The sequence below is a fragment of the Molothrus aeneus genome, chromosome 1 (genome assembly GCF_037042795.1).
Source record: "Molothrus aeneus isolate 106 chromosome 1, BPBGC_Maene_1.0, whole genome shotgun sequence".
Classification (NCBI taxonomy): Eukaryota; Metazoa; Chordata; class Aves; order Passeriformes; family Icteridae; genus Molothrus; species Molothrus aeneus.
The window spans coordinates 42201707-42218240 of NC_089646.1; the positions used below are offsets into that span (position 1 = coordinate 42201707).

At 46.3% G+C, this 16534-nt stretch overlaps 1 protein-coding gene across 1 annotated transcript in view; it reads right to left on the reverse strand.

Moving 5' to 3' along the window:
- The window catches only part of TRIM71 (tripartite motif containing 71), a 53547-nt gene extending 39335 nt beyond the window's left edge, over positions 1-14212 (reverse strand). Inside the window, exon 1 of the mRNA XM_066571598.1 lies at positions 13337-14212. Coding sequence (XP_066427695.1) covers positions 13337-14212 — 876 coding nt within the window. The remainder of the gene's footprint in view (positions 1-13336) is intronic.
- Between the last annotated feature and the right edge of the window lie 2322 nt (positions 14213-16534).

Below are 16534 nucleotides of genomic sequence, written 5' to 3' on the forward strand. Positions count from 1 at the left end.
TTCAGCTGCAGCCCAGTTGAACTGAATATCCTCTACAGGCACTACAACCAGCTCCTGGTCAAAGCAATTGCCTTAAGAAGCAGTAGTAGTATACTACTACAAACATTCTAATTAGAGTAATTGAATGCATCTAGACAAGAACGTGGCAATATTTTAATGCTTTAGTTGGCTTCTATAAATGAAAGGATTTTAAGATATTGTTTATGCAATCACAGAGGCTTTTTTAATTGATAAAGAATTTTCAGATTTATAATAAAAATTGTAGCTATTTTGTATAAAAATAATAAAAAAAAGTAACTCTATAAATTGGTACTTAAATTTCACTTGGCATTTTAGCTAGCCTAAGGAAATCCCAAGACTGCCTCACCTCTGAATTTTTAACATGGTTATTGAACACTGGAAGATGAAGTTTCAGTTCACATGTTCAGTGCAAAGGTCACAAGCTCTGCAAGACCATGATCAGAAACATTCCAGGGCAGCGTTGCTTAATTCATGGCAACAGCTTTATTTAACAAAAGCACTCGAGGAATGGTTTCCCTCCGTAACTCCATATGGGATCAAACATGAAACAAGCCAGCTTACTCCAAGAAGTGGCTTCTTTGACCACATGAGACCTGGGTGTTTTGAGAATTTATTTTGGCTGGTTTTGTTTCTTTTTGTTTATTTAAACTTTGATTTGCAAAGATCTTTCATTCTGAAAGCATTTCCACCTAGCCATAGCAGAACAAGAGAGATGGCATACATATTTGGCAGGAATGTCTCCCCTGCCTCGAGAAAAACAGATACATGAAATGGGGAAAAACAACAGACACACCATGATATTCTGACTCTTACTGATCTAGGAAACAGCCATTTGTTCCTAGTGAATGACTAGCAACAGTTTTCCTGGGCCAGACAGGAGTTTCTGAAGAGGAGTTTCCTTTCTTAGATAACAAATGTAGGATTTTATATAATTTCACATCATGCTGCTCAAAAAAACTTGTGCTACTTTATTACAACATGTGCATCCAAAAGAAGTTACTAGATTTGGAGCTGCATCAGTCACCTTGGGTTATTCCCCTTACTACCTCCTCCTTCAGCAAGGGACTACATAGCAAAAGTACTTTCGCCAGGGGAGCCAAATGGAAAGCTGCCCATCTACACCCAAAATCCAAATCCACTACCACAGGTGGATAATATCTTAAGGAAAAAAATTCATACCAGGAAGCTTTGGAGCAAAATCATACACCACTACAAATAATGAGAAAATTGTTCTCAAAGGGAGGAATAAACTGCAAAAAGCTGAAAATTAAGATAAGAGTTATAATGAGGAAGGTTATCATTATCCCGAATAGTGTGTCCGATTTCCATCCCAGACAAGCCATATACAAATGTACCTGAATTCTGCAATGAGGGTAACGCTGTGTTCTCATATGCTGAGGAAGAATAACTGGATGAAAAAAACAAGATTTCCAAGACAGCATTCCATGTCAGTGAGCCTCTCACCTGCTGACAGCACATTTGGATAGCATACAGTGATCTCAGCTGGGAGGTATCACTATTCTATTTTTTTTATTTTGGTCTTTGTTTTGATATGCAACACTTCCTCTTTACAATCTATCCCCTAGCTGGTGAAAAGTGTTTCCTTTTATATTTCCTCCTGGGACAGTGTTAAAATGAATTTAAAATTCAAACAACAAACTAATTGATGAAAATATTATGTTCTGCTATAGACAAGATCATATTGAATTTCAAGCATTATATGGTATATTCAATTGAGACCATGATTTTTTTCTGTTGCTTACATTAAAAAACTAATATTAAAATAATAAAAGACAGGACACCATCAATGCTTCCCCTTGATAATTTAAAAATTTAAGTGGAAGGACACATTGTAGACCAGTTCCTCTAAAATACATTCTAAACAGCTTTCCTTTTTTTTTCTGAAACAGCTGTCTTGAACATTGGTGAAGACAAAACAGCAGTTCTGACAGGGTACTGGTTCAATACATTGTTCCTAGATTGATTAACTGTCAAGATTTATCTTCCATTGAGGAGAAAATAAGTTGGTCTTATTATGCTAGCCAAACCATAAATACCTTATAAAAATTATGTTTACATACATATACTGACAATATACAATGAAGACGAATGGCAACAGAAGTGTACTACTGAGCAGCTGAGAGGAATGAACACTTGTTCCACATTTACACAGTGACTTGCACTACCAAAACCCATGACATTTTAAAAGTGAGATGCTTAGTCACAAGAATATGTGCTTTATAATGAAATGCAGAACTATGGCTTTCACCAAAAATTTATTCAAAGCATCCATGTTCAACTTCCTTCTCCAAGTTTAAGGCAGAGCTGGGGAAGGAAAGGAGATGAACAGGTTTGGACCCAAAAAAGGGACACCTTCAATACACCTTTGGTTCACGCCATTGAGGAGTTTCATCAGCTGAAGCTCCTTAGCAGCCCCTGTTCTCTGCTGAATGCAACAGGCTGGCATCAAGAACAGGTGTCAGAAGTGATATCACATACAGAATAAAAATGCTATTAATTGTATTTACAAGGATGTTGATTGAAAGGCATGACTTCACTCTAAGAAACTGGTGGCCAAATGAGGCAGCTGAGTAACTCCTCCTCACAAAGTTTCTGCAGCTAGACAAGCAAATTGGAAACCAATTAAAATAAAGCTATAAGTAGTTTAGCACTCTAAATAACTTCTACAACTATAGAAATTATGGTACTCTCTGAAGAATAATATAAGTTAATTGCTTGCATCTAAGGACTGAAATATGAAAATGAAACTATTAACTTAAAAATGGCTCAAGTTGGTTTTTTTGTTGCAGTTTGTGAAAGTAGGCGTGGGTTAACACCTGCACTTTTAAATTATGGTTCTCCTATTTGTTCTCACAGTGTTTAAAGTTTTTTGGCATCATTGCCAAGAGACAGAGATAGGAGCACTAGTAAAGACTATCAGTAATCACGTACTACTTGAACTCCCTTCACTGGCTCACAGGCATGGGAAAAAAAATGAAAGGACTGACAAGGAAGTGTTCCAGTGAAAGAAGAGCCACTGGATCTAAGCCAAGCCCCAGTATGCCACTACAAGCTCAAGTGGCCAGCCACAGAATTCAACTACTCCAGTCTTTGCAAAAGATATGCTGACCTTACCTATATCCCAAGTCAATGCCAAAGCCTCCTAAAAGGGGAAATGAAGTGCACACATTATATTAATTGTAACTGCAGTGCTTCATCACTTCCAGCAAAAATCTCTCTAGTGGTTCTCCAGAACCAGGTTCTAAAGGTTCCTAAATCATAGAGAATTTTCAATTGTTACTACAATATATGAACATGCACTAACCACGCACCAGTATGGAACAGCATCAAGGCGTACAACTGCTCCCTGGAAATATTATTTGAAGAATAAGCCACTTGGAATGAGGGGCCCACATGTACCCCATCAGGTTCAGCAGAACATTGCCTTAGAGGCTTTCCACTTGTTTTGGTAAGAGACAAAGAAATTCGGCTGACTTGACACAACTGCTCCTGAGGAACAGTTCAGATTCAGAGGCACGTAATGAACTACTTTTGACAAGATGCAAAGGTGGGATAATTCCACCTTTGCCAGAAAAGCAATAGCATGAAGATAAAGTCATGTTTGTTTTGACAAGTCACAATTGTCTAAAACTCAGGAAGTTTATCAAATTTGTATGCATTGGGAAGTGCATACAAATGGAAAAAGCACATCTCGGGAATAACTGGAAGTTTGGAGTGGACAGCCCTCCAGCAAATTGCCAGCTATGCAGCAAAAGTCAGCTCAAGACACTTCAGCCTTGCTTCCACTCAGCCCAGCCTGCTGGGACTGCCCACTATGAACCTCCCTAAGAACCATCCCACCAACCCAGAGTAATTCAAGTAAGGGAGCCATGCTTCAGCAACAGAAAGCTCAGGGGCCATACATTAATTTATCCAGCAACAGGCTCAGAGCCCTTGAAAAAATTAGTAATGCAAGAAGAGTGCAGCAGCTACCATGGAATATTGTCAATTAAAATACACACTGTCTGGAACAGAGAAAGAAGACGGCACCTTCATGCTAAGGGAGGGCATGTAGTTACCTTTTGGAACTCTTGTCAACAGCCACCATATATAATTCTAATCTTATCAATGCTTCCATGATATTGCGGGAGGCAGGGTTTATTACATCTGCCCCCTCAATGACAACTGTATTGAGTACAAGAGAGGAAGAAGAAGGAAGAGTATTAAATCTTACCCCCATTTCCATTTTAGTACATACAAGAGCAGCACTAGAAAGACTGGGACCTCAGTGTTCTAGCAATTCTTTTTACTTCATCCTTTCCAATTCCCAAATGTTTTGTTAGTGTTGCTTGTTAATTCTTTCAGGGTAGAATCCACTACCTGATCTTTCCAGTACCAATTTCTTTATTATGATAATTTTGGTTTTGTTTATCTTTTTTTCTTCCATAAACTGTCCCTCCTTTCTTCCCATCCATTTAAAAGCCTTTAACAGAAGTTGACACCAAATAGATCCTGTTGTGACATAACTGCAATGCTGTAGGTACTTCTACAGTAGCTAGCATGGGGAAATTATTTTCCATTATTTCAGTCTAGTATTCAGTCAATTCAGCTGAATCCTCTTGTATCATTACCTGCACAATAGTGTCTACAACTTGCAAGCACTTCAGTGGGAGAAACAACAATTTTCATTTTCCCCTACAAATAAGCACTTCTCTGAGGGGAGGCTGTTCGGTTCTCACAACAACTTCAGCTAGCTTGCTGGTCAGTCAGCCATCGATTAAAGAAAATCTGGTTTGCAGTCTGCTCATCTAGCCACAAAAGCTGTGTTTGGGACACTCAGCCGGCTCATTCGGCAACCGGTTTCTTAACAGAGAAGCCATGCCTTTCTCAAGTAACATCCTTGTATGGATCGAGTATTCTTGAAATTTGAGTGACTTTGTCTAGCAGGCTGCAGACCCCCTTCACGCTCCAACTTCAATGTATTAAATCTCCAGTGCCTTTGGGCATACCATATATAGCGGTGGGGGCGGGGTGTGCTGCAGGGGGCTGGAATTTAACCCTTTACCAGCACTGCTTTTAAAGGGGAAAAAAAAAAGGGAGGCTTGGAGGCATGCTGCTCTCCTTCTTTCTATGCTCTGAGAAAAGTTCTTCCTCAGAGTACGAGACCTGCTCTGCCTCACATACACATGCACTTACTAAAACATCCTGGAACTATACAGCTGATTCCCAAAGCACAGCAAGCAGCAAGACCCCAGGAGCTACCTGGTGGCTGTCCCTTCCACCCTCCACACCTGACATGGCATTATTCAGGGTGACAGAAGACCAGCAAGAGTAACCTTGTCAGACAGCCCATACTGGCTCACTCACTGGTGCTTCCCACTACCAACCCTGACACAAGCAGCATTTCTCTAGTCCCTGATCCAGCACTAGGTTGGATTACAAAGCTTAAGGGCATCCGTAATGCAGACAGCTTTCAACTTTGCTCACACCCAATATTTAAGGCTAGGGATTTTTATTTTGTACATTTAACTGTCTGACAGTGTGAATAGCTGTGTAAAAAGAACAACTGAAATGAAGGGGGAGGGAAAAGGGGAGGATTTGAAGTTTGATAGCTGACATTTTACCCTAAATAATAGTTTGCCTTTTGTTAACCAAGAGCAGCTGAACAAAAGGCTGTAGAACATTAGTTTTTTAGCATATGCCAGCCACTCTGGACAGCAAGTGGCTTGACATCCAAACAGAGTCCACAAAACCCAAGACAACATAGGACATAGGAAGTTACAGCAACAAGCTCCAGCACTACCATCCAAGAATCACAATGAAGTTTGATTGCTGAATTTAGGTCCCTGCCAGCCTTTTAATCCAGCCAAACACATCATTTGAGAGTTCTGTACATTCACAATACCTTGCCTAGCAGAAGAAAATATTTACAGTAGATGGTAGTTTATAACAACAGTGGCTATCTACAAAATATATAGGGGGAGGCGGCGAGGGGGCATGTAAAACAAGCAACCAACTGAAAAAGATAGGGCTTAGCAAACTTCACAAAACACCCTTAAACATTTTGATTATGCATGGAGACTAACCAACATTAGAGGGATGATGCAACACAAGTTCAGCTATTACCTTTAGCTCACTAAAGCTCACTTCTCCCCCACAACACAGATTAAAGGGCAAGCACATTGCTATTCTCACACCCCTGGAAAGCACTGGTATAAGAGCAGCCTTGGTGATTGCTTGTGTGCTCTTAGGAGAGAGAATACTGTAGTAACAAACAGGAGTAAAACTGAGCTGCTGAGGTGACAGTAGCTGCCTTTGGTTGGGTAATTTGTCTACTTCAGAAATGAGTTTAAAGACAATCCACATCTTTCTTCAGTTGTGGTTTTCTCTGTAGCATTCAAGGCATATCTCACAATCCCCAGAATTTTAAGTACCCAACTCTGAAAAGTGAGGAAGAAACACACTACTGTCTTAGCCACATACTATTTCTCTTCTTTAGATGGTAGAGCAAAGAGGAATAATAAAATAACTTCTGAGGTGACATCATATAGTAAAGAAGTTTTTGTACTAAAGGAGATAAGGAATTGGAGCAATACTATGTTTTTTGTTCCATTTCTGTAACTTGATTCTGATGCACAAGCTTAATTTGTTAGGAGGACCAAACCCATCCCACCCACAGAGCCCTTCTTCAAGCACAGCCAGGGAAAGGAGAAAAGCCATAGAAGGGGCTGCAGCTGAGCCCACAAAGAGAACAGCTGAAAAAAGTCAATATGCCTAATATATTTTGGGATGAGGGACATCCATTCATCACATTAACCAATACTTGGATGGCCAAGCAGTAACCAGTCCCATCCAGTATTTCTACACTTTTTAATTAAAGACTTTGAATGATAGGTTAAAAGCATTAGTAAAAATTACGTACTACATAATTATGATCCAAGACTATATTTGTAACTGCTCTACTGGAAGTGGGTTACAGCTGAAGACAATAAACCCCTTCTGTGATATCTTATCTGTGGTAACATTAGTCTTGCATTCAGTACATTGTTCATGCAGCTTAAGATCTGTGCTCTCAACACATCGTGATTCTTTCTTTGCCTGATGGAAAGACACCAACAACTTTGCAGGAAGGAAGGGAGTATGGGAGGAAAACTGGGAAGAGACTGGGTCAAGACAGTATTGAAAGAGGAATGATACCTCCTTGACTTTAAAACAGAGGAACTAAGTAGTTTTCCTTAAAGGAAGCATGGTCTAGCAAGCATGTTTACATGCTCTGAAGATTTAGCTGAAAGGAGAAACTGCTAGACATGATGAAAGATTTCATCACTAAATAGAAGCAAAAATTCAGCTAGACCTTGTCTCCCAGTTATGAGAGGCATCAGTTCTAACAAAACTGTAATTTAAAAAAATTATGAGCATTCAGTAGTCTAGTTTCATGTCTATTTATTGTATGCACATCTCCAGCTGTATGTCACTACAGCCTCAGAGGTCTATGCTGCAGCCTGCAAGCATTAATACCCTTAACACACAGCAATACTCTTGGGTTTTCAAAGACAGGCTCTAAGTAAACACAGTCCATAAAAGTTGCCTGAACATCCAAGGCATTTATGCTTCTTCCAATTTTTACTCACTGAAAATTGTCTGAAGTCGTGTTTAATTAAGCCATTAGTGTAACATCATATTATCACCCAGAGAAAAACCTGACAACTTTGCTGTGTTTACCCTAAAAGAGTGAGTGGATTTCAACACCAAGTCAACTGCAAAGCAGCAAATGGGGATTGGATTCTCCAGAATAGTATTAAAGCTGTTTAAAACACAAAGTTTTAATTCTCTTACTAAAGAGAAGGAGTTAAATCAAAAGATTTCTGCATGCAGGGAAGAGCCAGGAGTTGAAGATGCGATGGTGAAGAGGCATCTAAAGGGAAGGTAAGGCAGAGTAATCCCAGAGGTTTAACACCTGATAGCTGAACAGTATTTGTAAGTTGAAAAATATTCTGAAACAAAAGATGATTCCAACCCCTTATCTTTCTAAGGATGTTAAATCCACATTCCGTAAATCATGTACGAACAAAATAACTCACTACCTTGCTTTCTTCATCAGGAAAAAGTTAAAAAGAAAAACACAACTGTCAATAACCTAATCTGAAGCACTGTCCTCAGATGGGCACCTGTATGTGCATTTGATATCAATAGAGGAAAGACACAGTAAGTATGATAAATGAAGGCTGCATGAGTACAAAGAACTAGATGCAGTTTCTATACCCTGGAAGTATGAATTTCTCTAGCTCATGTGCACATTTTTTCCTGTAAAGCTGAAGCTCTAGCAGTCACAACACCAGCAACACAAAGTGTCAAATTTTTAAAACCACTGCCTCCAGATACACTCCTAAGATTTTTAACCTTTTCTTAGGTGGCAAAAACCTTAATCATTACAAAGAGAAACAGCAAGAGCCTGTACCACACACCACAGTTTCACACAAATAACCCCTGAGCAAGAGATGCAGAACTGGAACTGGGAACTCAGGCATACTCCCTCTGCATCAGCCAACCACTTTGGCTGAGACGTGTGGGTGGATGGCACTGGGAGCACCACAGAGCCAAGCTCAGCATTTGGCAGTATGGAAAGCCATTACACAAAAGCAACCACATTTAACCTACCATTCCCGTCTAACCACTCCATTCCTCCTTTCCCCTCATACCAGTTCAGCCTGCAACTAAAATAAACTTATACCAGTGCTAGCAAAAGGGAAAAAAAGTTTTCTGTCATGTTGAGTAAATTGGCTCACAGAAGCATCTCCTGAGTGTGCACAGCCAAGCCTGGAGAGAACAGAGGAAGTGAGAGCCCCTATTCTCTGAGTAGCCATGAGATGTTAAGACAGCTTACTCCCTGTTGTGAAACCACAGCTTTACCCTACATTAGAGCAGCTTAGACATAAATTCAATCAGCAACCTTAGCCAAGGTACCAGGTAAGTAGCTTTCAGTTCAGCTGACAGCTATGAAGTTGAATGTTTTCCCCTATACACGTACAAGCCTCCAAAAATTGCATCTTTCACAATCTGTAAAATAGTAAGAAGGAATGCATTTTATTCTTAATCTAAAAAGATAAGAAATCCAAGAATATATGCAACCCCAGAATTCAACACAGCAATCTGATTTTAGTGAGTCTTGTCTGCATGCTCCAACAGCTCCATGAACCATTGCAAATCACTGATATGGCAAAAAACTTAAAGAGTTTGTAAATTAATCTGATCAGTTAACAACCTGACCAAAGACAAACATGATGCAAGGAGAAGGAAGGAAGGAACAGGGTGTCTAAGGGCAAGGGGAGAAAAATCGTTAAAATCCTTTCTTGCAACAGAGGGAGCTGTGGTGCTACAGGGTTTTGTCTTGTACATCTTGATAGTCCATGAACCACTTCTAAAATGGAATCTGTAGAGCAATATGAGAACTAGAAGGGTCACACACCATTTAGCCGACTGAATTTGGCAACTTCACACTTTCCCTAGAAAGTGTTAGAAATCTCCTATTGAAGTGTTTGGACCATCCACCACTGTTATCATGAAATGATATTCAAGTGCACAGGAGCTGAGCTCTGCCACAAATGAAGCCCCAATTATTTAACTTGCAACTTGTGGCATTTTCCACTTTCTGCAAACTCACTTGAACTCAGATAGTTTATCAATACAAGCCAAGTGTCCTACAGCTGTTCCAACATTTTCTAAGATCATGGTTTAGTTTACAGCCTATCATCCTTCCAAGAAAAGAAAAACAGAGGTGCTCTTTCAGTCCAGGATGAAACAATCAAGAACACATTGATATATCAGGGAGGATATTTGATTTAATTATGGGTAAGATAAAGTAAAATATCTTTTTCAAGTCCCCTGTCTAGTTGGTTTTTATAACAATAACATCCTAGTTGCTACTGTAGCATTGATAGCAAAAAATGCAAGACAAAAGAAAATTATCAGGGTTGCAACATGGTTACTTTTGTAGAATGCTTCAAAACATCTGAAATTAAGCATTTCCCCTGCTGCCATGATAGCATTTTGCATCAGATAGTGAGGTTCCCAGTAGTAAACCACCAGACTGGATTTGAACAGAAGCTCTATGACAAAGAATTGGCTTTTTTTGCTTCACCCCCCACCCCACAACAGTTTTATTAATCTTCTTTCATGCATCACCTGAAGGCACTGCTATCCTGAAAGCAATGTTCAGGGTTCCACTCTCAAACATTTGTCACTACTGTAACAGTCAATATTCTCTGTTTCAGAGACTGTTATGTACTCGTAGCACACAACAGGAATCAACAGCTCAACCAATACCAGAACCATCTCGACTAAAAAGAGACTACACACCAGACACATCCCAGTTAAGAGCTGAAATCTGCATTTCTCTGCATTAAGAGGATGAGCAACTACACTGATCTTGTCTGGCAAATGTGTATGTGTAGTCTTGTTTTGAGTCTTGGAACACCCAGTAAGTAACCACCCACGGTGCTATTTCCCTTCTCACTCAAGGGAGTCTAAAAACAGAGGTGGAATGAGGGAAAATTATGGGGAAGGGACAGTGATTCCCAGAAGGAGGGATGGAAAGACCAGAGAGGAACAGGATGAAAGATAACAAATGAGTGGCAATATTAGGACAGGAGTATCATGTTCTAGGCAAGGAGGCACAAAATAAGGGAGGAGCCAGCAACTTTTGCGCAGAAAACCCTCAGGGATGGGGTCAAACTCCTTATAACAGGGGTAAGGAGGATATATCCTGGGGAAGAACTCTGCATTTAAGAGAATTACTCTTCCAGCAGCTTGCAGATGAGATCAGCCTATGCCCAAGCCTTACCTGCATGAATTAATCGGAGGGAATATCCTGCTCACCAGCTTTTCTCACATACTGAGCAGAACCCGAGTTTTTAACTGCTAATATTAAGGTTTCAGGCTACCATTCCTGCCTTGCACTTTAGGTTTGTTTTTACACTATTAGCCCAACACAGTGCTTAAGTGATGTACTAAGTACTCTCCTGGAAGGCTGCCTTTCTATTATCGTTCCTTTTATGAGGCTGTAAATAGCATTCTTAAACAAGCAATAACCCTCACAGTTTTGCAGCCACCCTTTCTCAGAAAAAAAAAAGTTGTACACCTCACCCATATTTTTAGCCGAAGTGATAAAGATTTACAGCACAAACTGTTCCCAACAGTCAGACTATCCCAAACAATTCCTCTCGAGTGAATAATAAATACTGATCAGGCACACCCTCATTAAGGAGCCACCAAAACTCACTAATCAAGAACAGTAGTAGATCACTAATTTGCAGAATAAAAGCCTTCAACAGGAGCTGAAGGCTTGAAAATACTTAGTTGTTTTAAAACAATTTCTAGGTCTACAGGACACCGGAACACCCAAACCCAATCCTTTTAAGGGGTGTACTCTTTTCAGAGCGCACTGTTGAAAGTAAAATTATTTATGTAAAATAAATTAACTTTTTCAGAAGTTGCTTCTAGAAAAGCCGTACAGTTTAAGCAAGGCTAGAATACCTATGTTCCCTTTGCAATTTAAGCTTTTAAGTCCACAAAATACCTTGGAGCTCCTATCCCAGCTACTGTTTTACTCTGTGGACTCAGAATACATTGCATTAGAAGCTGGATATTCTATGCTATGGCCAAAAGCACTCAATTGTTTCATTTTACACACTTCAAAAAAGAACTTTCACCCTACTGAGAACACAAAAACTAGAAGCTTTCTAGCCTGTACCACAAAACCGAAGTTATACTCCAAAACGAATGCAGAAAGATGTTTTTTTTTCTTAAGAACATCATGCCTCATTTCAGTCTAGCATTCAGTATTACTCAAGTGCTTTAGGAAGCCCACTCGTAGGGAGATGGTGAGATACCACAAAAAGCTGTAGGCAGCTCAGCTGCCATAACGTTTCTGGGCTGCTTTTCTTTTTGTTCAAAACTTGATTGTTCCTCCATCACACTTCATGTCCCCCAAATGTCATTTTAAGGTCTTTCTTTTCCACAGAATTCATACGGTCTGTCCTCTGCCACTAGCAACTTTAAGAAACACAAAATGCCAGACCTTTCTAGAATTATTTCATACCTACAGCAACATCAGAGATAGAAAAAGTGTCCCTGAAAACTGAAGACAAAGGCATCACCACATTTCCCGAAGGCTAAATGCCTTCGTTTATCAGTTAAGCAAGCATCCCACAGGAAGCTCTTGTACCACCCCTGTCCTCAGGCAGGTTTTCCCTGAAGCCCCTTGTGCTGTCCAATTTCATCTTGGGAGGAAACTACCTCCAACACCAGTTACTGGAAAATTCCAGCAAAATCCCCCCGCGCTGACCCCCAGAGCAAAAGGGGAAAGTCAGCAGATCGCTATTTTCTAGCTTCAAACGAAAAATCAAGTTTCAAACTACCACAGCAAGAAACTATCCCAATGAAACTTAAGACACTTTCAAGTACATTTTGAAGAAGCCACTGCCTCTTTTAAGATCTACGAAACAACACTTAGGGTCACCAGAATCAAAATTTGCAAAGCCAAAGCGTTTTAAATTAACGCCACGTAAAGCAAGTTCCTGTTTTTGCATCAGTAGATGCTTGCCACCACAGAAGCAGACAAGATGTTGACCAAGAGCAGTAGACGTAGCTGGCATTTGCAAGCGTATCTCTGCTAACTTTTTTACTGCCTTTTATTTATTTATAATTAATTAATCAAAAGGATATCTTTTTCTCAACACAGTTATCTTCCTTCCCTATTTATTCGTTTTTCTTTCTCCAGTGGGTTACACGCCGAACACGGCTGTGCAAAGCAGACTCCACAAACCAGTTTAACTCAGCATCGGGACTCTGGGGGACCCCAAACCTTTTTCTCTTGCATCTCCACGGCCCTGCCACCCCTCGGTACGCGCCAGGCGAGCCCGCTCTGAGGGACACAGCGCCCGCAGCAGCCCAGTGCCCCCGCTGCAAACCGTTCACGGGCAGACCGGGGCTCCGCCGGCCGCCTCCGGGGACAGCAGGTCCCGCACCTCGCGGACGGGCCCCCCGGCTCGCCGCCTCCTCCTGCTCCGGGCGGCAGCGCGGACCAGCGCCCGGTGGGAGCGGGGCGCGCCCGGGACGCCGCCGCCTCGCCGCACGCCCTTCCCCGCTGTGTCAGCGGCTCCCGCGCCCCGCACCGGCCGCTGCCGGGGCGGCGCTGCCCCCCTGTCCCCACAGCCCCGCCGCCCCCCGGCAGCCGGCGATGCGGGCGGGGGCCCTCTGGCGCCGGCCAGGGCCGGGAGCGCAGCCGCCCCTTCCCTCCCTCCCTCCCTGCGCTCACCTCGTCGTCGTGGTGCTGGCAGTAGCTGGCCCGGTCGGGGAAGACAGAGAGGATGTTGTATGGCGAGGCGGGGTAGGGCGGGCTGAGGGCGAGCGGCGCGGCGGGGCCGGCGGCGGCGGGGCCGGCGGCGAAGCGCTCGATGAAGTGGTCCTTGGTGAGGCGGACGCGCTGGTGCGCCCGCACGCAGTTGTCGCACAGGTGCTCCTGGCAGTCGAGGCAGCGCGAGCTGGCGGCGTTGCCCTCGTCGCAGGAGCTGCAGCGGGGCTCTCCCTGCCGGCTGTGGGGCCGCCGCAGCAGGAGCGCCGCCGAGCCGCCGCCGCCCGAGGAGGAGGACGACGACGACGTCGAGGAGGGCGCGGCCGAGGCGGCGGCGGCGGGCGAGGAGCCGGCGGCGCGGGGCGGCCCCGGCGGCGGGCGGCCGTGGTGCCGGTTGTTGCCGCCGCCGCCGCCCGAGCCCGCGGCAGGGCCGGTCCCGGCGGCGCGGCCGTTCTTCTGCTCGTCGGCGGCGGCCGCCACGACGACGACGTCCAGCAGGTTGCTGAGGAGGAAGTTGGAGGAGGGCAGCGCGTCCATGCCCGAGGGCTCCGAGATCACCACCTTCTGGTCGCAGATGGGGCAGCGCAGCTTGAGCGCGTCCCCCGCGCCGGGGTGCCGCTGCGCCTCCAGGCACTGGCGGCAGAAGGCGTGCAGGCAGGGCAGGACGTGGAGCCGCCGCGGCGGGCCCCCGCAGGAGGAGCCGCCGCCGCCCCCGGAGGAACTGGAGGTCTGCGAGGAGGACGAGGAGGTGGAGGAGTTGGACGAGAGGGGAGCCGGCGAGCCGCACATCTCCTTGCACAGCGGGCAGATCTGGAAGTCGGACTCGGGAAACGAAGCCATTTGCGATGGGCCTGACTCCCCGATGGGGGGCAAAAACGTGCCTCTCCTCCCTCAAAAAAAAAAAAAAAAAAAAAAGGCAAAAAAAAAACCACAAAAAAAAAAAAAGTGGGCGGAAAAGCAGAGGCGCGGGGAGAAGGTAGTTCTGCAAGCAGCTTACGAGCAAGCTGGCATCGATCAGTCGTTTTGCCAAGTGGGATCGATGGGCCGGTTTTGCAAATACGGTGTCATCGATCCGGCGGTCTGCAGGGAGCTGGGTCCTCTCCTCGTACCTCGCTGCTGCCGGGCTGGCTGCTGCGGGGAGGGGGGGAGTATTTTTGGTATCAAGGTGTAGTTGTCCCGTTCTCCCTCAGTAAATGGATCCTCTCGTCCCTCTCATGTACTTAACCCCCGATCCCCCGTTGCATTAGACAAATTGTATCGATTCCCCGATCGGTCAATACCTCACACAGTCTTCTCATCTCCCCCTCGGGTCAGCAGTTTGACAACGTGGTTTGGTTACTTGTCGTCTTCCTCAACGGAAAGTGCATGGGCGCCGACCGCCCGATCCCCGCCGCATCCAGCGGGGACCGAACTCTGTCCGCCGGGGCTCGGCTCCGGTTCCCACGGCCGCAGAACCGGGTCGGGGCGGCAGTGCAAGTTCCTCTCGGCCGGGCGGGCGGGGGGCAGCAGGGGCTTAACTCAAGTTTCGCTCTTTCTTCTTGGGGCGTTGGGTTTTTCCCTCTTTTCCTTTAAACCTGTGCTTGTCGGGGGGGAAGGGGAAATTTCGTTTCAGTTCCCCCCTCCACTTTTGCAATCCAGAGCAGCTCTAGGAGAGAGAGAGGCACTGAAACACAGTGGCCAGGCAGACTTCTCCGGCTCCAGTCTTCCCCCGCCGACGCCTGCTCCACCACCGCATGACTGGGGGGTGGGGATGGAGGGCGGCGTTGGTGCCCACCCCACCGGCAGAGACTCGCGCTGGCGGGACGCGGAGGAGGAGATGGGAAGAATAAAAGGGCTCCGAGGACAGCCGAGAAGGGCAGTCCCCTCTCTCGCCTCTCCGAGTCCCGGCTCCCGCCGGACGCCTTCCTTTACGTGAGGCTTCCCGCGGAGGGCAGCGCCGAGCCCGCAGCAGCCCCGCACACGCGGTACCCGGCGGCTCGGGCGGCTTCTGCCGGCCGGTCAGTGCCGCGGGCTCGGCGCGGCTCGCACAGGCTGCGGCGGCCGGGCAGAGGAGCAGCGGCAGGTCCCCGCCGGCCGGCCTGAATTATTCATGGGGGGTGTATTATATTCGCTCGCACAAATTGGAGCCGCTGTGCAATGCTATCCGAGAGCGCTACGCTCGCCCCCTCCTCCTCCTCCTCCTCTCCGGTTCTCTCTCGCTCTGAGCCCCTGCAGCGCCTAGGATCACATTTCCTTTGTCATCTCGCCTCTTCGCGTGGTGTTTTATTGAGAAAACAAAAATAATATAAAACCCGAAGAAGAGGCGAGAGGAGGAGGGGGGCGGCGGGAGGAAAGCAGCGAAAACCAAAACGCCCGCCTCCCCCGCGATCTGCCGAGCCGGAGCCCACCGGCCCCGGGGGGTAAATTAGCAGGAATTACTCACTGATGCGGCAGCACCGTCCCAGGCGGCGTGGGATCCGGGGAGAGCCATCGCGCCGGGCGCCTTCCCCGCCGGGCGGGGTGCGGAGGGCGGCCCCGGGGGGGGGCGCGGGGCTGGCGGCGGCGCTGGCTCCGGCCCCGCTGCGGCCGCCGGCACTGGGGCGGCGCGGCGTGCGGGAGCCTTTTAAGCTCCGACGGCGCGGGCTGACTTCCGCCCGGCTGCGGGGGGCGGCCGGGGGGCGGCGGCGGCGGGCAGGAAACATTCTCCCTCCTCGGGCCCGACCTGCCCCCATCCGCCCGCATCCAGCCCCCTTGGCCCACCCCCCATCTTTTAACACCGCCGGTTTCAGCGCTGGGGACCCCCCGAGCTCTGCGGGTCTGACGCGCCGCCGCTCGGGCGGTCCGCCAGACCCTCGCGCCCTTTTTGGGTTTGGGATGCGAGCGGGGCTTCGGGGCCGTTCTTTGAAAGCACCGAGGCGTTAATGCAGCTTTAAACATGAAGTCTCTCGAGTAATCGAGCGTTTTCCCTTTTTCTGACGCCCAGTCTAGGGGTGACGGGCTCCTCTCCGCGCTCTTGCGGTTGCCGCAGGGTTTGCCGTGCCCAGGCGGGCGAGCCCGGGGGCTTTGCTTGTTGGCAGGGGCAGGCGCTTCCTCTCCTTCAAAGTGACGCGATGAACTTAGCGAAAATTAGCTGGGATGCCATTTGCGCTGCTGCGAGACCGCGCTTAAAAGTCCGCAACAATT